Source organism: Arvicanthis niloticus, chromosome 19, assembly GCF_011762505.2.
Source record: "Arvicanthis niloticus isolate mArvNil1 chromosome 19, mArvNil1.pat.X, whole genome shotgun sequence".
Classification (NCBI taxonomy): Eukaryota; Metazoa; Chordata; class Mammalia; order Rodentia; family Muridae; genus Arvicanthis; species Arvicanthis niloticus.
Genome location: NC_047676.1, coordinates 51,753,107 through 51,775,768, shown reverse-complemented (window position 1 = coordinate 51,775,768; position 22,662 = coordinate 51,753,107). Strand labels below are relative to the sequence as shown.

Here is a 22,662-nt window from a genome sequence, read left to right as displayed (position 1 = left end):
ATTCTATCCAAGGAGGGGCTGGGGGATGTGCCTTGGCTTTTAGTGAGATGATCTTCTCACTCTGTGTTCTAACATGTTGCAAGACCTTGAATAAGTCATATCACACCTAGGCATTTTCCTGTCTATAGAATGGGGGTTAATATCTTCTCATATATTGGGGGATTGGTATTGATAAAACATTGGAAGAATTTAATAGATAATAATAATAATTACTTGGTGTGTCAGAGGCCAGTCTTGAGAAGAGTAGAGCCATGTGCCACACTTCAACTGATGCGGGGCTCCCCTAAGAATAGTGTGTGTCACACACAGTTGTGACATCACCACAACTTATCACATGATCGTGCAAAGTCTGAAGCTGACAAACCTACAGTGCGACCATGTGTAAAAAGTAGCGTGGGTAGTACCTGAGACCTGACAATCAACAACTCTCATTGGCTACTGTAGTTGATGTATCTTAAAGTGCACTTTTAATTATAAAACATTCTCTGTAGAAGTTTGCTATGCTATACCAGCTGCAGCCCCAGATAGCTTGGTTATATGCCTGGATTGACCATTTGCTCTTATGCTTGATCTACTCATAGTCATTCATTTGGGGCCTGGGAGCCCAGAGGCACACAGCCCAGGTTTAGTATAATAGGCTATGCCAGCTAGGTGTATGGAAACATGCCTTATGTTCACATAATAAAATTATCCCTGCATCTAGGTACTGCATAGTGTTACTTACAGACAGAATTAAGTAAGTAGAATTACTCAGCCAATGAAAAGGTTAGAAACCCAAAAGGGGTGTATTTGGAAAACAGAGGGTTAGAAGCAGCATGAGGCTGCAGACACTCAGAAGACTTTGGTGCGACCAGAGCCTTGTCTGGGAGCTAAGTGCACATGGTTATCACTCACATCTGAAGGAGAAAATCCACATCGCAGGAATTGCAGACATGGTGGAGACTCACTCAGGGAAACCAGAGGGTCTAAGATGCAGGGAATGAGTTTTGTGACACCTGAGAGCCAATGCCATGCTTACCACGGCACCAGACATTGTTGGCATAGAAGTAAGTGTAGGTCCTCTCTCTTACACCGAGCCCATGTCTTCTCTTCTGTGTTTTGTGTGTGTGTGGTGGGGGATAATCACTGTTTTTTGTTTTGTTTTTTAAGAGACAGGGTTTCTCTGTGTAGCCCTAACTATCCTGGAACTCCTGCTCCTTCCGTAGAGCAAGCTGGCTCCGAGCTCAGAGATCTGTCTCCCTCTGCTTCCAGAGTGCTGGGATTAAAGGTGTGAGCTACTACCACCTGGCAGTGTCTTCCTATCTAGCAACTTCAGTGCGCTGACACATAAAATGTGTGGCCTACACACATCATACATACATAGTACCGTTGGTCATGGGTTCAACCAGCAGGAAATGTCGGTGGGGAATGAATTTCATAGTAAGCGCTGCTTCTTGACTGGGTAATGCAATGCGCACTGGTATTTGGGGACTAAATGGCCCTGTTTATATCCTCGGGTCACATCATTGCATCCTGTTCTTGTACCATGAATTTAAATAATCCAGTGTACAAGAGACAAAACCAGAAGCCATCAAAAACTCAAAAGTTCTAGTAGATAACTGTCAAGGCTGGGTGGAGGACAGACAGGGAAGATGGAGGCGAATGAGGCTTTTTGAATAGCAACATGCCTTGAAATGAAATTGCCTAGAGGTATTTATTTTCTACCACCAACACATTAAGATGCTATATAAATAACACTGAGCACATTCAACTGACCGGAGTCAGAGGAGTGAAACAAATAGGTCGGTGGGAAGTTTAGAAGCGTCTCTGGTGAAAACTAAAAACTTCAAATGGAAACGTTTAAGTTTCAAAACAACCTTTATTCTGTTTGAGGACCTAATACAATGCATTAAGCAACTGAAAACAATACATAGCTTCACTGAATAACTTGAACAAAATGTCAAGGAGGCGCACTCCCTCCCCCCCACCCCAGTTACCTTGTAAAGGCAAAATGACAACCGACCATGACATCCTCCCTCTCGTCAAAAGACCAACTTTAGTTTGTCAATGTCATATAAACAGATTTGTAAAAACATTGAACAGAGTGTAGCTTTAAAAAATACACACATATAAATGAGGGTTTTTTTTTTTTTTTTTTCGTTTGTTTTGCTTTTTTCCCCCCTTAAATAGCAGCATCCTGGGCAGCCAATGCTATCTCATGGTGACAAGTTCAGTGTGAAGTAGGAGAGTCTTTCCAATTGAGCCAATTCGACCCCCTCCCTACTCCTAGGACTAGTTATTTTATATAGCTATAGATTGTTGTAAAAAATAGAAAAAATTGGCATTTTGGAACTTTGTTCCATGTGAGGCATTGTGCTTTTTAACTGCCCCTTTCTTAAATGACCCTAAATTCCAACAGACAACAAAGCCCACTGTCCACCCGACTTGGATACCATGCATTGCGAAAGCACAGCTGGGAAAACCAGCAGGAACTTTCTCCCAATAAAGAACATCAGTAGAACGTCCCAAACAAGTTATAGTTCATAACCAGATATATGACAAAGCATTGGCTCTCCACAATGACAGCTCACAGAAACACACTCTGACTTGACAACACTGAAAACAGGGATCCGTCAGGTAAGCAAGTCATCCAGACCTGCTCCCTGAGAGGGAGCAGCTTCTAAAAACAGGGAAATGTCAAATGATGGACTTCTCACTTCACTTGCCAACAGTTTTTACCTTTATAACAAAACAAAGCTAGAGCAAAGAAACACACACACACACACACACACACACACACACACACACACACACACATACAAGACCTGTACTGGACATCTGCTTGTTATGTACTTGAACTCGACTGTGGATCTGCGTGGCTGAGAGGTGTACTGAAACAGTCCATGCACATTATACATATATACATATAGCCAGGGCCGTGAAGTTGTCAAATGTGAAATAATCTTGCTGCCTTATCACGTGGTTATGATCACTCTGGTGTGGAACACCAGGTCCCAACCCTCCCACTTCTATAGTCTAGCTCAGCCTCTCAGCAGCTTAGTGTCTAGCTATCTCTAGGATGTGACAGTTGGTGAGAAAACCTGATGTGGGGGTGCTCACATCTCAGCCGTGCCATAGCTGCCTGCACTCATGAGTCACTCGATGCTAGCAGAAGATGGCCTGGATGGAATCCACAGAAGCTTAATGGTCAAACTTCTCTAAGGACGGAGTTGGTGAGCATACTAACCTGTCACCAAAAATGCATTCAGCAGGACAGGTGTGATATAACTCAATGAGCCCTGCCTTCTGACAAATGAAAACTCTGTTGTACTCACGTCGGTGAGATGAGAAATTGAGGCAACTGCCTAAATTGCAAGTCATCTTGCAGAGAGTGTTGAAGGAAAAAAAAAAAAAACACTTCAACAGAACTTGTAACAAAGGAATCTCAGATCCATTTTTAAAATTAAAGTTATTTGTATTTGATAACATACATGATGTGCTACAAAAAGAAAAAGGGGAAAGGAAAGAAAGCAAAATCCAACCACAAACCTAGCTTACAAACAAGTACTAACTCTTCAGTCGTACGTGGCATGGCAGAATGCTGGACGTTGCACAGCCTGGAGTAAAGCCAGGGAAACAATTGGAGGTGGTCGGGTCAAGTTTGCCGGCTGACAGCCTGGCTGACTGACTTTTACTTTTGAGGATGAGTAGTGGCTTCATAGGAAGAAAAAGAATACATTCTACAGACTGTTAACCCAGCCACCGGGCTGCCAATACCAAGATTGAAACAAGAACATCACAAGACCCCTCAAATACCTTCACCTTAGTCTATGAAGGAAAGAGATACAGAGCTGTAGGTGCATCCGACATGGAGAAAGAGAAACTGCAGATGGCTCGTGAATCTACCTGGGCTGTGATGGTGACTACCATCAACCTCTACTCATCCAGCATGTGACAATTCCCCATGAACACACCAGCTTTTGCACATGTACACTGAGGTGGGGATGTCACCAACTGCCCCCTTTCTGCACTGTGATGTATATACAGCATGCACAATTATGCTAATGAGAAGACCTGTCCTTTGCATTTTACAGTCTCCACAAAGCACGGCGACCACCCACTTGGGTCTACTTGCCTTCCTGTCTAAACTGAACTGAACAGACAGCAAGGGAAATAACAAGCATCTGACTAGAAGTATTGCTTTCCAGACCATGCTTTTGCGGAAATGAATGGTTGGTTGCCTGGCTGCCATGACCAATCTAATGCTACCGAGAGAAAAGAACACATTTTCTAAATGCAGGGATTCAACCTTGAGACCAGTGTGTTACAGCAAGGAAAAGGGGCTCGTTCCAGGAACCCCACAGAACAGACTCAGCACTCCCTTTAGGAAAACTGAGATGCTGACCGGCTGCGCTGGGTTGGAGTTACATACAGTAGGGTCTGGAGCTGCTGTTAACTGGTAATGACTACCAAACTCAGATGGGGAAAGATGGGAGACAAACAGCCTCACTCCTTCCCTTCTCTGGAATCCCAAGAAAGTGCACACCACCTCACTCCCCACTCTCCTTACCCGCCTGTTACAATCCATGACCGCCTCCCCCTCCCTCCAGATTCAAGAAGTTCACAATTCACTAGGAAACAAACATCGCCAGGTACCGTATTTCAAGAGTCTTAATACTGTTGGACTCAGCAATACTTTGTCATATCATATATCATTTTCTTTTTCTTTTTTATTGAATAAAGCAGCTTTGAAGCTTATCAGGGCCCTGCCCAACATTTAGTCCAAAAAAAAAAAAAAAAAACCTGTTATGAACTTTTTAACCTTGGGCTAACAGCCAAGTATTCTGTACAAGAAAAACTGTAAAATATTTCATAGTTTTAATTCTTAAGCCATTTTCTTCTCTGGCATCCTGTACATTTCTTTAAAAAAAAAAAAAAAGTAATAACAAAAACAAATATTAACAAAAATCAGGGACAATATTTTCAAGCAACAAAAACTGGGGTGAGGGAAGCTTATTCTGAAGGTGTATTTGAAACTGGTAACAACAAAATAAAAATCAAGAATTGCATAGCGCTGCACATTTAGCCTTCAGCAAAACAAAGCAGAAGCTATTTGGTATTGATACAAATCCATCTATTTGATAGTTAGTCACCCAGTATTATGTACATATTTTATATACTGAATGTCATTGTAAGTCCCCTTGTCCACACTCCCTTTTCTGTTGGTGGGTTGTTGGTTGTTGATTTGACAAGTTTAAACAAAACGTTTTCTGGTGTTTTTTTTTTTCCTCCGAACATACTGCATCGACGTTCTCAAAGTGTCCTGTGTGAGCAGACGTGGCTCTCTGATACATATCGTTCGTTCTTTAAAAAGGAAAATAATCCACAGTGTGATGTGTCTGGGTTCACCACACCCAGCGACACCCAGGCTGGACCAAGCGGCCCCAGGCACAGGCTCTTCGGCCCTGTCTACCTTCTGGTCTCCAAAGTCCCAACTTGTAGCTGGTAAAGCTTCAGAAAGCGTTAACAAGCACCATGGTTAAAGGCCTCTTTGTCCCTGCACGGAGAGATTTTTTGCATTTCTTTTTCTCTGTGGGTTGTGGCTTTAAATTAAGAAAAGAAAGAGGATAAGGTTAGAAACGTCTGGTCATCCAACAGCCCTAGGCTGTGTGTCTTCCCCGACTTCTTTTTGTCCAAGAAAGCTCTAGTCCCACGTGCAGACAGCCGGCTTCATTTCTGCAGCTCAGTTCACAGGTCGGGCTGGAGAGGAGCCCTTTGCTTCCCAGAGGCCTTGGGTGGCTTGAAGGTGAGGAACTGGATCCGAGGGCAGCGCTTCATCGCCTCTGTTGTGCATATACTGGGTATGCTAGTGTGACATTGAGGGAGTCATTGTGCTGCACGAGGGAGGTGTGTTGGTAATGTAGCACCAGCTCCTTCAGAGAGCTGTACAGGTTGTAGGGCTCGGCAAAGCCATAGCCGGTGGCAGTCTTGTTGATGACGCAATGCTTGACTTCACCATCGACCCTGGAAAGGGGAAGGGAACAAAAGAAAAGTCTCCTGAGCTGGTCTCAGACAATCTAGAATGCTGCAGGGTATTTTTAACAGAGCCATCCTCTCGGAGGGGCACAGTGAATGGGTCTGCTTCCCTCAGGGGAACCAAAGCCCCAGTTAACTATTAGTGCCCTTTGTACTGGGTAAGTGACACACACCAGGACTAACCATCTGATCCCGCTTCACTGGACTGCTAAATGGTTTAATTCAAGGAGAGGTTTAACATGTACGCATGGAGTAGGGTTCCTCTGAGACAGGAGTGCGTGCGAGATGTGGGGATGTGCTATGTAGCAAGCATGTGACAAATGGCGGCTTCCAACCGCTCAGGTACTGTTATTGCTGTCTCCATGAGACCACAGGCTAGCTTCCCTCCCTCCAGTTCTAATCAACAGGTCTCTCTTAGGCTCTCCTTGAGATGTTAAGACTCCATCTTGGCATTTATTCTGCATTCTCCTATTCTCTCATCCTAACTCAAAAGCTCTGTGTTTCTTAAAGGGATAGATAGTTCTTAAGTGAAGCAGTGGTAGGTCATAGAAGGTTCTTTTAGTGTCTTTCCATATAAGAGGATAGTTATTTTTCCATCCCTATGACGGTAGTCACTCCCAACCTTCCTTGCATTGTTCTTTCAGTTGACTTGGGGTCTCCATGTTGCAGCCTATGCTGACCTCAATTGCTCAGCGTCCTCTGGCCTACGCCTCTGAGTGCTAGGATTGCAGACACCATGTTCTGCCTTCTGGTCTTACTCTTCAAAGTACTCCTCCATAGTATTAAGAAGTAAAAAGAATCCAGACTACAAGATAGAAACGTGCCTACTTCTGGGTGTATCTCTGAATGATCATAATGGAGTCTTGGCCCTTGTTCAGGTCGTCCCTAAAGGAGTGCTTTATCTATTTCAGGTAATGTTCTGACAAAACATGACCATGTATTCTAACTATATTGACTTTTAGAGGGGCACAGACAGTGAGCAGGTACAGCCATTTCTGTTTATATTTAAGACAAAAAAAAACAAAAAAAAAAAAACAAAAAAAAAACCTAAAGACATCTAGGAATTAATTCACTTGTCCCAGCTGTCCCATTAAATGGCAGCAGGTGTCTCTGTTAGGTGTTCTTAACAGATTCATCTGGCTAGCCTAACCATGCGATATGCTAAGGTTAGAACATTTTGAAATTCTAATCGCCGATGAATAGATAGATGACTGAAACATCACTAGGGAGTTGTCTTGAACTACTTACACTACAGAGCAGGCGTAGCAGCCCTGCTTACTGCTCTCCCGGACAAGGAAAGTACCATCTCGCTTCCCTCGCAGGAGGTTCTCAGCTTTGTTTCGGTTGCTGCTCCCGACATTCCACGTCTTCTCATCGTGGTGGGGCAAATCCTCATCATCTTCTACCAGTGAGTATTGGCTGCATGGGCAGAGGGAAGGTGTGTGACTCAGAGTTACGAGCTCCTCCTGCCCCGGAGCCGGATCACATGACTCAGCCTCTCTCTGTCCTCTCTCTTTGGCTTTGTCATCAACCCCCATGGTGAATGGTTAGCAGAAAGTTACTACTAGCTCCACTTGCAAGACCACAGTCACCCTTAGATACCTGGGCAGAGGGCAGGGACAATATTAAGAAGGCTGCCAGTTAGAAAAATAATTCAAACCTAACCTTCAAAATATACTAAACATAATTGTTGGTTTTCTCTCATTGTTCCAAAAATATGTGGAGATTTTTCTGATGTTCAGAGACATCATTATGGACACAAAGGGTCAATTTACACAACTGGGGGTTAAAAAAACAAACAAAACCAAAAACCCAATCTTCCTGGACTCAAGTCTCTCTTTGTAAAGCTCTGGATCCTGCCACTGAGTTTCTACATTTTTGCGTGGGATGTGTCCCAGAGTCCCCTGTGGTCAGCAGCTACTTACTCTTCCGTGTTCTCGTTTCCCAGCCACTCGTTCAACTTCTTCTGCCGAACACCTTTCTGCGTCAGCCACCTGAAAGAGTTTTTGCAAATTAAGGACACTGAGAACCCCTCCTTGAATTTAGCTACTGTCATGTCTTCTGGCTCTGTTTTCAGCACTTACATCAAGTATTGGTCTCTTGTCTTTCTCAGCTGAATGAGGTCCGGCTTAATACTGTTCATGCGTTTGTCGATCTCTCGATACTCGGCGGCCTGCTTCTTCAAGTCTTCCTCCAGTCTCCTCCTACTGTCAATGATCTCACTGATACGAGACTTCAGCTTGTCATGATTATGCATAATCCTGCAGGCAGGAGAGACAGGTCAGTGAATACCTACATATGCCGAGCAAGATCCCCAGAACTTCGTTTATGTCACTTGAAAGTTGCTCAAGTTACAGGAAGCGAGATCTTCAGTGTGACCAGGCTTACACAATTTTTGCTACTTTTTGTCACAAGGAAAATGGGAGCCTCTCATGGTTCATCTACCTTTGAATTTCTTTCTCGTTGCCTTCGCGTTTAAACTTCTCTATGTACTCTTTGCTGTACCGCTCCTGGGTTTGGCACTGTTCTTCAAATATTTTTATGGTTTCATTAAATGCTTCAATAGCCGTTCTTTTCATTTGAATTTCCTGCAACACAAGTTTCATAAGGCAATGTCATCGCTTTCGGAATACGACTTCTTCACTGTAAGAGACGAGCTGGCTAGTGATGCAAGGCGAATGAGCTGCTAGTCAGCACAGTCACCCATGGGCACCAGAGCCCTCTTGGCCACTAACAGCCAGATGCTTACGTCCCTTACTAAAGTGATGTAATGGCCACACAGAGCCGGAGCAATTTTCTCATCGACTCCAAATCACCTCTAAATGGCTTGAGCCTGATACAACGTCAATGCTACACAAACAGCAGTATGGTATGGCTTAGCCTACAGGAGCAGGACATAGGCAAGGTCAGCGGTGTACGCTGTTAGCAGGGCTGGTCATGGATTTATAAACTTGTCAAATGATTAAGAAACATGTTCCTTGTGGAGAATTTTCTGTCTACTTTTACTTTTTAAAGTTATGTTTTATTCTTCTGAGATTATAATTGCATCATTTTACTCCTTCTCTTTCACCCTCCCATATTCCCCTCCTTGCTCCTGCAAATTTATGTTGTGCGTGCGTGCGTGTGTGCATGCAGCATGCATTCCTAAGTATGTAAGTACAAGCTGGTCAGGCTTTTAAAAGCCATTTTATTTTATGGCATCCATGCTGCTTTCTCTACTAATCAACATGGCTACTTCTCACAGCAGGAGAGATGGATCTGAACTTTCCATTCCAGAGCTTGGACAAACTGACATTAGCAGTTATTATCAATGTCCAGTCTAGGTAGAAGTATCCAGGCAGGAATTACATTGCATCAACTGAAAGGTCATAATAACCCTGCCAGTTAGAAGCAAGCCTAATGTAGGACTTTATAAGCAGGGGTTACGTTGAAAAGGGTCAGAGACACTTAATTCTTTTGAATATAACTTGTGTTAGTCCAAAATATCTTAAACTCACCTGGGATGTACGGGTGTATTCCTCATATAATCTATCATATTCCCGACTTTTTTCTTGAAATTGAGTATTATATTCATGTAATTTTTTCCCAACAGCTTCAATATTATCTTCTTTGACAACTTGATCCTGGAAGAATATACAAGCAGGGAAAAGAGAATTTAGTTGATAAGGTATTTATTCAAATAACAATCCTTAATAACATATTCAATGTGGTATCTGATTTAGCCATTATAAAATTCTGGTCAGCGTAAGTTTGTCAAAACCCAACTTCCAATCATTTTCTATGTTGGAGAGTCTCTTGGCCCCGTGTTACTGCAGTCTGAGGAGCTCTGTGTGAATTACCTGCTGGTATTTAGACACTGGATAGAGTAACTTCACATCCAGCTTGGGATTGTACTGCGCTAAAGACTCATTCCGGTAGTGGTTTATTAATTCAACCACAGAGTTGAAGGTTAATGGATCAGAGAAGCCATATTTTCCATCTCGGTGAAAGATTTTGATTAATTTGTTATTTCCTCCTTTCCTGTAAATACAATACAAAAATAATGATTATTAACGTTTTCTGATGCAGAAGGAGGGCTCTCAGGGGAGAGGGAGGAGGCAGTGGAAGAGAGCGATGAATCAAGTGTGTTTGAAAAATCCTATAATGAAACCCATTACTTTATATGCTAATTTAAGGAGGAAAAAAAGCAATCTAATGAAGGAATGTTTTCATGACAACTGAGACACTGCAATTACAGCTGACCTCCTGACTCACCTTAGTGTAAGAGTATAGTCGCCATGCATTTTAGTAGATGCGTCTCGTACCAAAAAGGTCCCATCAGCAGTATCTCGGAGTTTTTCATTCACTTCTTCCCTACAATGAACACAGTGTAAGACCATACTTACTTTTCAACTTTGCATAACCACACACTTTCAAAGACACACACACATACACACACACACACACACACACACACACACACACACACACACACACTTTCCCCCCTCCTGCGCTGGGAATTGCTTTACCACTGGGATACATCCTTAACAGACACTAAGCAGAAAACCCACAGGTTCCATATCTTTAAATTCTGCTTCCTTTGTAGATTTACATGGCAGTATTGTATACATTTTCAAAGGTCACTAATACTTCCTTCTTTGCTTATACAAAAGCATTACAAATTCATCCCATTGAAAACAAGTGTACAATACATACACTTATATATATATACAACCATTTACACTATTGTAAATACAAAAGTTGTGTTGTTTTTTTTTTTTTTTAAACCCATTTCTGACAAATCAGCACAGAAAATCAGGATCCACAAAAAAGGTTCTGGTAGCTTCCTCACTAAGCATTCTAAGAGCTGAAGGAGCAAAGCCCTTTATTCCTGAAGCCCTGCCCATTAGAGAGAAAGCAGGCAGTGCCCTGTTACCCCGAGCGTCCCTGGCATCTCTGGCAATAGGGAAGCTTCCTGGGTATTCAATGTCCTGTGCCACCCAGCACCCACAGTGCTCCAGTGCTCAGTGACTTTTCTTGTCGTCTTTGGAAGAGAACCAACTATGCTTCATGCTTATGTTGGAGGACATCCTAAAAATGGAACTGAGCAAGCTGGTGCTTTCTGTTCTTACTCGAAACCTCCCTGCAGCTGGTGAGAGCGAGGAGCTCTGTGGTCTTACCTTGAGATATCTCCCCAGTACCATTCAGCATCCTGCAAGGACATATTGTTGTTCATGCTGTTGTTGGCTACAGTAGTGGGCTTGGGTGGTTTAGGGGGCAGTGCTGCGGGGAAGAGGAGGAGACAAAAAAAAAAAAAAAAAAAAAAAAAAAGGTTATTTACAATCCAAACTCCAAGTGTACATTTAAAATTATGTGTGCATCTTTTCATTACAAAAACAGCAAAAAAAAAAAAAAAAAAAAAAAAAGAAAGAAAGAAAGAAAGAGAAAAAAGAAAGTGGGGAGAGTGGTATAATTCTATTTTAATTAAAACGTATAAAAATCCAATTCTATTTTCAGATAAAAGGCAATTGAATTTAATAAAGGATGTTTACAATGGGGGGAAGTGGAGAGAGGGGGTGGGGGAATGGATACCAGGAATTCATAATTTCATGTACCATGGAAGATACTTGTGTTTGAAAGAAATCTCAAAATATGATTTAAAATGAAAACTGAAAAGGAAAAAAGTAGTAGTGACTGACAGGGGGTGAGGATGGGGAGATGACACAGACCAGACAGACAGACAGAAGACGGACAGACCTGGAGGTTAAGAAATAAATGGGGCTGGCTATGGGAGAAAATTTCATAGCCAATCCAGAGTGGACGTTCTCTACCTCTAGATTTTAGCTGTACTAAAGTTGTGCGCCCTAGCAGCTCCGTCTAAAGTAAGAAACCAGAACCATCTGAGAAGCAGAAATAACAGGAGTGGGGCTTCGTTCCTCCTCCTCCCTAATTATGACAGACACATTTGAGTACTGTGTCCTGCATGGCACAGCCGGCACATTTTAAAACAGCCCTCGTTTACAGCACGTCTGTTTGAAGAACTGGGTTTTTCTATGTTGATACTTCAGGCACGGCTCTGCCAAAGCCACTTTAAGAAACTCATCTGTGACCTAAATCTCCTTAGTCTTCATGTTACTATTCTGCTGGGGGACACTGTGCTCTTCATGTTAGGTCCAGTTAAAAACCTTATCCCCTTCTTCAACATCAAATCAGTATGCACAGGGTGACAAGAAGCCCCTCAGCATTTCTGAGTTGCCTTTGGTAGGAAGGGCTGACCCCAGAGGGAACAACCAGTGAGCCTAAGATTTTAGCTAAATCCAAACCCATTAACTTTGAAAGCACTGTAACTGCTTTAATGTAAGGTGTATGGCAAGACTATTTGACAAATGGGGAGGAAAGACAACTTCTTTTCCCATTGTAGTATCTCAGCATGACAGAGAGCAAGAAAGTCCCCACAATAGCAAGAGAAACCAGTTTGAGTCACTGCTACATCTCCCATGCTTTCTAAAGCACCCGGTGTCATCAGAGTACCAGAGTCCAGAGCCAGCAGAGAAAAGCAGCACAAAGGACACATCCTCTTAATGAAAGGAACAACATACAACAATATAGCCCAACTTGCTAAGGATCACAATTAACAAAAGACAGCAGCAGAAAAAGTAGAAACCAGTTCCCATCTACCCAGCAAGAACCATTTACCGAACACAGCCTGAGCCGCTTGCTGCTACAGGCAGGCAAAGAATCTGTTTAATTTTAAAGTTCTAATCAAACTCATTTTAAACCGTGAAACAAATCAGTAAAAATAGCAACCTCAAGAGGATTTGTTACAGCAGCTTTCAAAAAAAAAAAAAAAAAAATTAAAGTCACAGAATTAACTAGCTCTCTCCGTTAATACTGCAGTATTACCTGGTGGATCCATTTCTATATAAAACATCAAGTCTGTGCCACAGTTTATATCTGTCTTGGCACACTCTAAGTCCAGGTCTTCCATAGTCCAAACCGTAGTGTACATTTGTGCGAGAGTTTCCTTGGCTGTGCTCAGTTATAAGAAAAGAGTCCGGCTTTCTTTGTAATGGTGTCTTGGAATTCATTTTAAAACCTATACGGGGCCGCACTGTAACCTATTACATCACACGCCCCAGCCAATCAAGTCAGAAAAATGTCACCAGACCACTCCTGCTTCGTCAGTTCTCCTGGATGCCAGCTTCACACAGCCCCAGCCTCTCTCTGAGAACCTACATGTCACACAGCTGCGGCGTCTGCAGGCTCATCGGCTCCAAAGGTGTTTAATTTGCCTGCTCTCTTCCAGCAGTGTGCTCTCTAATTCCCTTTTTATTACTCGGCAGCATGGTACATTCCACTGTTGGCAGATTGACAAAAGCTGATAACCCAGCTCCCAGCTCCGTCCCCTTCTGCATCTGGGCTGAGAGATAGCCTGGCTATTCCTCGGTATAAAAATCTTACAAAGGCATCAAAATAAAATCCTTAAGGTCTCTATTACAGTCCTTAGATGTCACCCATATATTAGAAGCAGAAAGGATGCAAACACTCTGGATATTTAAATCCAGTCTTCCACAATCCACGGAGAGCTTGGATTTTAAACACTACCATAGACGCACCACATTAAAAAGAGAAGCTCAGAGGCTCAGAGACAGTACTCAGACAAAATGCCTCTGCCAGCTATCCCAAGGTCAGAACAAGACTTTATAGGATAATCATGAAAATTCTGCACAGGAATGAAGCTCTTTATTATTTTGTAGAAATGGTAAACGTAATGGTATTGGTAAATTTCAATGTTACTGCCTAACGACACTGGGCAACAGGATGTTTCTGAAAAAAAAAAAAAAAAAAAAAAAAAAGGAAAAGAAAGAAAGAGGCCATATATCAGAATGCAGAGTACAGGTGATCTCTGCCAAGTGTTTCAGCCAGGAACCTATCTCACTGCTAGCTGCTTTAAGGAAGGTGATGTAATCTCTCTCTGCCCTCCCCCTTCTCTCTTTAGCTCAGAGCCTTACTGGGGGGAGGGGGGAACGGACAAATATTCCTTCTTAGTAGTATTCAATATAAAGGAATCAACTTCCCTACGAATGTAACGATGGTTCTTTAAATCATTCTGCATGCCATTCTGTCACTACAACTGGAGCCTGAAGTACACTATCCCCGGGAGCCAGAGCCTCTTGACATGTACATGATTACGGGGAGAGGGGTGATGCTCCATTGTAAATGTGGCTTCCTTTAAAAGAGTGGGCTTTGTGGCTGTGAATGCTATTCACCTGGGGGACGATCTATAGAACGCGGGGCCACTTTAGATTTCTATCCCATTTGGAATCGCACACGATTAAAAGTAGAGCAAGGCGTTCCACTCTCTGGCTGCTGTCCACTTCCGCCCCTCTATAGGGCATTTCTGTATTACTGGAGATTCAACCTGTCCCTCCCAGCTCAGACTTCTCTATTTGCCCATAAACTATAAACCCATAGTTTAAACAAGTCTAAACTCAAAGTCAAAAAAAAAAAAAAAAAAAAAAAACGGTAGGGAAGTATGTCCTTAAATAAGACTTTAAAAAAAGGTAGTTGAATAAAAACGTTGAGTCTTCTCCCGAAAGTAAAGAGACAAGTCCGCTGGGCGGTATGGCCCAAGGGTTAGCCCACAGGGACTGTGTGCAGCACTCAGTAAAGTCAGCCTAGTTGTAGACTGCCACTGCCCTGTGGCAAGGGGACCCAAAGAGCAGGTCTGAGAGACAGGTGATTTTCCATGGTCTCTGCAAGCCCTGGCTTGGCCCCAACTTCCTGCCCAGTACTTTCTAAACTCCAAACCTAAACCCCATCTCTTCTCAGCAGTGTCCCCCCCTGGAGGACAGAAGGGAGTGTCTCCCCTAATCGCTCATCTGCTCTCCCCAGGCAGCACTCACCCAGGCGCACACACTCCCAGAGCTCACACACACCCGCCCGCCCAGCCAAACTAGAGAGCACGGCTTGCAGATAAAGAGCCCGATGCAGAGAAGTGCATAAATGAAAAATGACTTACTTTGCAGGTTATGCATTTCAACGGTTTCGCTTTGAATTGCCAGTATCCCACCGAGAAAAAAAAAATCCAAAGAAGCTGTTCTTCTACCAAGTGGCCCCGGTCCCGAGACTCCCCCGCCCGCCCGGTACCGGCAGTGAGGAACGTAGCTGGAGGAGAGCGCGCAAGGCAGGCGGGGGCGCGCGACTCTCAGCCCGGCTGCCGGCTCCCCAGGGCTAGGCTGCAGCGGGTCCCTCCGCCCCGCGCCCCGCCCCGGCAGCAAGTCCCCGGCTCGAGCAGAGCCCCCCTGGGTCGCGCTACTGCACCGGGGAAGGAGCCCCGGCGGGCGCTCGCACGTCTCGCTCAGATAAAGATCGCGGCTTCATGATTAACTCGGGCAGGTTCAAATATTTGCTGAGCTAGGGATTTGGGGAGGGGGAGGGGCACCCAAGTCAAAGTCAAAGTTGTCATCAGGCTGACAAGTGGCCGAGGCAAGACTAACTTGCTCATTTTCGCCCGGGAAATGAGAAGGGCATTGTAAGGGGGTGCTGAAAATAGTCCTCCCTGGTGGCCATGGTGGCCCGTAATGCGCTGGCAGCCCCCGCTCCGGGGGCTCAAGTGGGCCGCAGTGGAGCAGCACAGGAAGTAATCCACCTAGTTCAGCAAAAAATAGAATCAAAGCCGCGTTTGTGAAGGCCTGAACCTCTCGGAACAGCTCAGGACAGGGTGCTTCGCTCTCGTGTCCTCCTCCTCCCACGCACTGGCACAGTCTGCCCCGCAGGTGTAACAGGAAAGCCCTTCACACAGCGAAGCGCAGGCAGGCTGGTACCCCAGTGAGGGCATTCCTCCATGCGAGCCCAGATCTTTAAGGGGTCAACTTCAGCTCACCTTCAAATGGCCCTAGGACTTTCTAATCGGACTATCTAAGAGGTGTGTCTGCACTGGGTTAACTGCTGGCTAGGCGCGGCAAAGGGACAGAGAAGGACATGCTTTCCCTTCTTGGGCAATCTATTCTTTTATTTGAGAAAGTTGCAGCTAACTGGGTTTAGGATTGCTGGCTGGACAGAAAAAAATCAAGGTTTTTTTTCCTAGGAAACATTCCCACGGCATCTGCACAAAAGCCCCCGCTTCAATCTTTTGAACCATTAACGAAAAGAAATCACAAAAACCCCATACCTCAACAAGACAGTAATTTAGAAATCATACTTGGCAATTCCTTCATACTATTGGGGGTGGGGGCTTCAGCCCACTGCCCCTATTTTTTGTTTTCCCTGGTCACGGAAAGTAAAAACTAACAAATGGAATTTACTTTCTTTTAGGCCATGCTGAAGAAAAAAACAAAAACCAAAACAAACAAAAAACAAAACAAACCTCCACACCTATAACAAAACTCTGTTTTTCTTCTTTTAGCTTAAGAAAAATAAAGCTGCCTTCTTATTTCCATGCATTACCCTGCTTTCAAAAGAGTTGCTCTGGAAGAAACATCAGACATATTGGCTTCTTATGCATACCTGTCTGGACCAACCTAAGAACCTTCTAGAAGATTAAAATGTAAATCTGACAGTCTATTTTGTCTCAGAACAAAAGTATCTACTGTAAAGCAGTATATACCAGAAAAGACTCCAAATAGCCATGGACACACTTCAAGAAAATTCCTCACGATATGTCCAAGCGCCTACCACAGAGACTCTATTATGAACTTTAACAGCAACTGTGAGCAGACTCTCCCCGCTGATAACGATGCATGCTCTTTATTAGTTTAAGGAGGGAGCCCTCTGCTGGCAGAACCGAGTAAATCACTCCCGCTTAAGAGAAAACCATCAACTTCCAGTTTGACCTTCTCTGTATCCAAAAAGCCCCACAAATTAATAAAACATAATTATAAATAGCTGATAAACATACATAATTCACTACTAAACCAAGGCACTGATGTCACAATATCTAGGAATTAATTTCCATTTGGCTAGTAAGAAAACTTGTACTTTCTTGGTGCCCTATTTATCTGGGGCTGCTGAGACCCATCGCACACACATACCTGAAGGCTCGCTTCACCTTCTGGATGCTTCAAGCCAGTGAGCTCCCCTTTCCTCAGAGTTTTGTACAACTCGCTTCAGAGGCAAAGACAGGCCAGGACTCTACTTTCTAGATTTCAGCTAGCTAGGAAACTCTCATGATCATTGACATGTGTTACCAAGTTCTGTGACATGCTTTCTGCTCTGAACAAGACCTCTCAGGCCTTCACCCAAGACCTGCAAAGCTTGCTTCTCAGAGACGTGCGTGCACCACTGTCAACGAGCAAAAAACAGGGAAAATAGGCAGCAGGAGGGAAAAATAAATTATCCAAAGTTACCCAGGGTAAAAGGAACATGTTCCTTCATAATTCCACCGTAAGACATCTTAGAAAGTAGGCCCCCAGCATGGGGTTAATTCATGACTCCATGTCCGGTGAGCTCAATAAACCCACATTAAGGAAAAACACCCTTTCCAGTTAATAAACAAACCCAGGTTTACATACCAAAAAGGAAAAAAAAATCCAGACACTGGCTACAGGCTTTCTGCAAAGGCACGCCCACGCCCACTGTCTAGCAGACAGAGGAACTCCCCCCACCCCGCCCCCACCTCGTGGTGTCCGTCAGAAAAAGCTGTATCTTGAAAACAAAAGTAAAGACATTGCCTATCGAGCCCAGGGCAGCGCTCACAATGCACTTGGGGATCTTGAGATGGAATCGGGCTCTCCGCGTTTGTCTCTACCCCTCTACCCCTCTTGGAGTCTACACCTTTTTTTTTTTTTCTTCCGGTTTTTCAAGACAGGGTTTCTCTGTGTAACCCTGGCTGTCCTGGAACTCACTCTGTAGACCACGCTGGCCTCGAACTCAGAAATCCGCCTGCCTCTGCCTCCCAAGTGCTGGGATTAAAGGCGAGCGCCACCACTGCCGGGCCTACATCTTTTTCAAAGCCTTGATCCTTAACTTAGAGACAAGTCTCTCACGTCAGACCATATTTTAAACCCAATGGGAGAAAAAAACAAATCAGGGAAAAGTAAAACTCTGAAGGTTATTTCCCTCAGTCTTGGTGTTTGGTTACCTCTACAGCTGAGAACCCAGCCCAGGGCATTTAAAACAAGATTCCTGAATTAACCTCTTTGGGAGGGATGTTGCGCAATGCACCGGCAGTTAATGATTAACCTTGACAGGTGTAGGAGGGCAGGGAGAGAAGGAGTCACTTCTTTCCGTCTCCAGGCTTGAGGGTGCAGCATTAGACTCCAATTATGCTACATTAATATTTCTGAATATATCCATGAAATCCAAAACACGGGTGGTATTCACTGGACCTGTTCCTACTATGCTTGCCCTGTTAGAGATCAGCTTAGCTCCCCATGTCTGAGGACCGTAAGGAATTCCAGAAAACCTGCTTCTCAGCTTCAGATATAATGAAGACTTCTCGACCACAGGGATACATGTCAAGCTAAAGTCCCCATTACCGTCTACGTCTCTTGCCTCCTTCCATAAACCAAGGAATCTTCACCTCAAAAGGCAGCCGGATGCAGGGGATCAGCTGGCTGCAAGATTCCTTTGAAACCATTGATCAGTGTATGTGTATATATGGAGAATTAGTAGGCTGTGCCCAGATCGCTAATTGGAATGAATCAAAATGAGAAATAGCCTTTGCCTTTTAGAAATGTAGCTGAACCAATTAAACTAACAGTAAAAAAGCAAACAACGAACAACAACAACAACAAAAACCCACAGGGCAGTTAAAGATAAGGGAACAGGGGCTGAAGAACACACAGTGAATGGGCCATGCTAAGAACCTGCACAGAAAGCACACTGGGACGGACTGGGACTGACTGGGACTGACTGGGACACAGATAAAGTGGATGGCATTGGGAACACTGTGTACATCTGTACACTCTGTGCACTGTGCAAAGGCACACTGGCAAGGTGACAGAGGGAGTGGCACTGACACCCAGGCCACTCCACCCACCAAGACACACAGCTTGTTCAATCCTAACCACCGAGGGAGGAAGGCTCAACTTTTCTTCCACCATACACCCCCATGGAGCTTGGTCCACACAGCTGCCCACACAGCACTGGGACCCTCTGCTGCACATGGCCTATGGGTCTTGCACTGTTAGCTCACTACATTCTGAGAACTCCAGAAGGCCTTTTCACTAGACACTGAAAACAGGCCCATGATTCATACTGGTTCCAACAACATAGGCATGGATGATCTGCAGGTGGGACAGGCTGGACCCAAAGGTAGCTTCTGGGCAGATCCAGGTGTGGCATACACTGGCCGGGCAGCATAGAGGGAACCTCTTAGCTCTGTTTCTTCGTAGCCCCAGTGATGCCTTATAACACTGTCACTTAAAATGTGGCAATGTACAAGTGTTCTAGACAGTATACACACCCTACGGAGCACAGCCTGCAACACAGAGTATACACACCCTAAGGAGCACAGCCTGCAACACCTGGATTTGCTGGCTGCCTGCAAATCAAATGCTATTTTCCTTTTCTCCGGTTAAAACTGGGCCTGTTCTTCAAGGCCCTTTTCAGGCTACACTCTCTCCATGAACTTATCTACTTATCCAATTACCCTAAAAAGTCACCAACAGCACCTCTAAAGCTCTGTTTCTCTTGGAAGAAGTGTATTCCCAGCTAGCACTTAGACACTATGTCTTAGCCTTATTTAAGCTGATATTGCACCTCACACATCAGGCTTATCATTCCAAGTACTACCTGGTAACAGCCCAGAGAAGATACCTATCTACCCCGTAACAAACACTTCCTTGTAGTCCCCACTTAAAGATCATTCAACAACTCCTTTCTGTTCTGAGCAGCAGTTTCTGTAAGTGACTGGTTTATGAGCATTCATTTGCGATGCACTGAAGGTGAGCTTCCAAAGCCCTCAGGGGACTCTTGCATGCTGGGCTGGCCATGAGGCCCTTTAGGAAGAAGGCATTACATTCTCTCTGGGGCCACCCCCCAACCCCAACCCTTGTCTGGGGAATACACCACCAATCACTGCGCTGGAGCTATCCTAGAGCCCAAAGGTGATTCAGGAAGAAGGCACCTTCCTTTACCCTCTTGCAGATGGAGAGTGAAATGTTTTCACAGGTGAGAGACACTGAAGCATCCATCTGGTCCCACAGGGCCTATACACTACTCAGCGTGGCTGAGAAATACCATATGAAGTGGAAATGGCTCACATAGGGCTTAAGAATTACTAGGATTTAATTATTTTCTTCTTCTTCTTCTTCTTTTTTTTTTTTTTTTTTTTTTTTTTTTGAAGAGGACGCACAAGGACTGGGACAATCCAGTATGTTCAAATCTCTGTCATTCCTCAGCAGAGCTGACGGAACTAATCCTCCTTTGAAATTAGTATACCAACTTCTGATGCAGGGGCACTGTAGTACTCTTCTATGTATCAGGCAGCATTATGAAAATGGCTGCTGATGATACATGCTTACTTTTGTAAGTCAGCCTTACAAAGGACACTTAATCCATTTATAGTAAACTACAGTGGTGACCCCCCCCTACTGCCTCCCCCCCAGATATGTAAGCCCTTGGTAATCAATTCATTTGTAAAAGTCCTGTCTGGCTTTGGGCTTCCAGGTATATTCCCCCATGAGGCTAGAGAGCATCACTAAGACCAGGTGAAGACTGACTCCTCCCCCAACCTACCCCCAAACCCTCACCCCTCACCCCTCACCATCCCAAGCCCTTCAGGGAAACAAAGCTCTGCTAGGCCTCCTCTCCACCTCTTGCTAAAGGCAAGCAGGAGGAAGTGAGCAGTTGCAGCTCAGCCCTTTGGCTCAGGGCCTGACTATTCTTGGTGCCCCTCTTCCTTCCTAGCCTGTGTGGTTAGTGTTAGGGCAAGCAATCTCTAGGTTCACAGCCACATCCATGCCCCCACGCTCTTTCTTGCCCATTAAGGTCAAAAGCAGCTCCTGAGCATAACCCAGTGCTCCTGAATCCACTATCCAGTAAACTCAGTATCACATGGGGTGATGCCCTTGGCCTCAAATCCCAGGCTAGGCTGAGGTTCCTTGATGTCTATAGCTATGGGCAGCTAAATGCTGTTTACTGTGATTTTGAACCTTTGGAATATACCATGCATTCATGATCTCTGTCCCTCTAGGTATTGGGCCAAACCACAGAACCTCTTTGCAGGTCCTGCATCCTGGGTGCTCATCCATATGTTTTGAGCCCAAACCCTGGCCTCTCTCAAGCAGTCTCATCCAGATGCAAAGAACCACAGCTGGCCATGCAATGACAGAAAAGCACAGCAGGATGCTCCAGACCCAGTGGCTGCTCACACAGCTATCCTAATCTGCATGAGTTACCCATCACAAATAGTAGAAACAGGGTGCTTCATTTAAAAGCCTGGGCACTCTTGGCCCCGCAGCTATGCTTCCCTGCAAGGGCTGACTAGTAATCTACATGACCAGCCCTGTACTAGATCAAAGGTTGTTTGAACTCTCTAAATGAGGAGCCACTGTTCCAGGTGAGTCTACACCTCCCGCTCTGTTAAATGGCTCAGGCCCACCTGCTTTCAGAAAGGCATGCGGCTTGGTCTAAACAGCCCCAGCAGAACAGTGCTTTCATACTGCCTGCGTTACTGAAAATGTTTATTTTGACAGACATTTCTTGGCACAGTCACTTCCAAAACACACACTCCAAAATACTTTAAATTATATAGTAATTATAAATCCCCCCACTTTGTAAGATTCAGAAAAACAACAACAACAAAATGCCAACAGCTAAAACGAACTCCATAAATTTATTCAGCAGTCTGAAGCCTAAGAAGTGTAAGGGTCGGGGCTCTCTCTATTCTCACCAAGACAAAAAGATGGAGGCAGGAAGGAATCTTGAGGTCAAGGCCATTCTCTGCTACAAAGTGAGTTCAAGGCCAGCCTGGACTACAAGGTGAGACTTTATATCAAAATAGTAAATTAAATAAAAAGAGTAAAACCAAGATAGCTTAAAACCTGCAAAACCCGACACCTGACATTTCACAAATACCACCATTGTTATTTTTCCATGAACCATAAATTAGCATATTACTATGGATTGCAGTTATACCAGAGACCTATGTTAATTCCGAGGAGACAGAAGGTCCAAAAGAGCTGAGCCGGAAGTGAATGTCAAATGTTGCAAAGCCTTACCTGGTGCTGGCTGTCTCTCATTCCATTCCGTTGAGATTAAAATCTCTATCGTTTTTATGAGGTGTTCAGTATTATCCGAGCTGCAACAGAGAGTGTTGTGTGAAAACCATCATTTCTAAAAGTAATTCTGTTTTCATTCATCTACATCCTATTGACGTGTGTGAAGTAAGTCTGCATAAAATGTGCATCTGTGGGCCACCAGTTTAGGGCCACTCATCACCGCTCCCACCCAATTCCCCCAAACCTCCTCATCCTTCATTTACCTGGCTGCTGGGAATCTGAAAAGCACGGGGCTGAAAATTTCAGAGAGGACTCTTGCATTCAGAAGGTTTTTGCTGGAGGCTTGGGAGAGCTTGCAGAAATGCTTGAGCAGATACTGAAGCGTAAGCCAATACTGATGAGGTATAGTTGACGACCTAATGAGTTTCTTCAACAGCTGGATGTAGTCTTCAGAACTTTGTACTTCTGCAAGTTCAAAACAAAACAGGAAACAGAGTAAGGC

The 22,662-nt window shown here is 44.4% G+C and overlaps 1 protein-coding gene across 4 annotated transcripts in view; it reads right to left on the bottom strand.

The window, feature by feature from the left end:
- Positions 1-1,838: 1,838 nt before the first annotated feature.
- Pik3r1 (phosphoinositide-3-kinase regulatory subunit 1) overlaps positions 1,839-22,662 on the bottom strand; it is an 83,882-nt gene continuing 63,058 nt past the window's right edge. Inside the window, exons 6-16 of one of the 4 annotated variants that reach the window (XM_034523312.2) lie at positions 22,424-22,625; positions 22,161-22,240; positions 11,175-11,277; positions 10,270-10,368; positions 9,855-10,035; positions 9,513-9,638; positions 8,461-8,603; positions 8,100-8,276; positions 7,941-8,009; positions 7,264-7,434; positions 1,839-6,003 (exon numbers count right to left, since the gene is read on the bottom strand). In XM_034523312.2, the coding sequence (XP_034379203.1) occupies positions 5,814-6,003; positions 7,264-7,434; positions 7,941-8,009; positions 8,100-8,276; positions 8,461-8,603; positions 9,513-9,638; positions 9,855-10,035; positions 10,270-10,368; positions 11,175-11,277; positions 22,161-22,240; positions 22,424-22,625 (1,541 nt within the window). In that variant the 3' untranslated portion in view covers positions 1,839-5,813. Of the gene's footprint in view, positions 6,004-7,263; positions 7,435-7,940; positions 8,010-8,099; positions 8,277-8,460; positions 8,604-9,512; positions 9,639-9,854; positions 10,036-10,269; positions 10,369-11,174; positions 11,278-12,897; positions 13,092-15,016; positions 15,330-22,160; positions 22,241-22,423; positions 22,626-22,662 lie in introns of those variants that run through there. The other 3 variants (XM_076916274.1, XM_034523314.2, XM_034523313.2) reach the window with 3 other exon arrangements.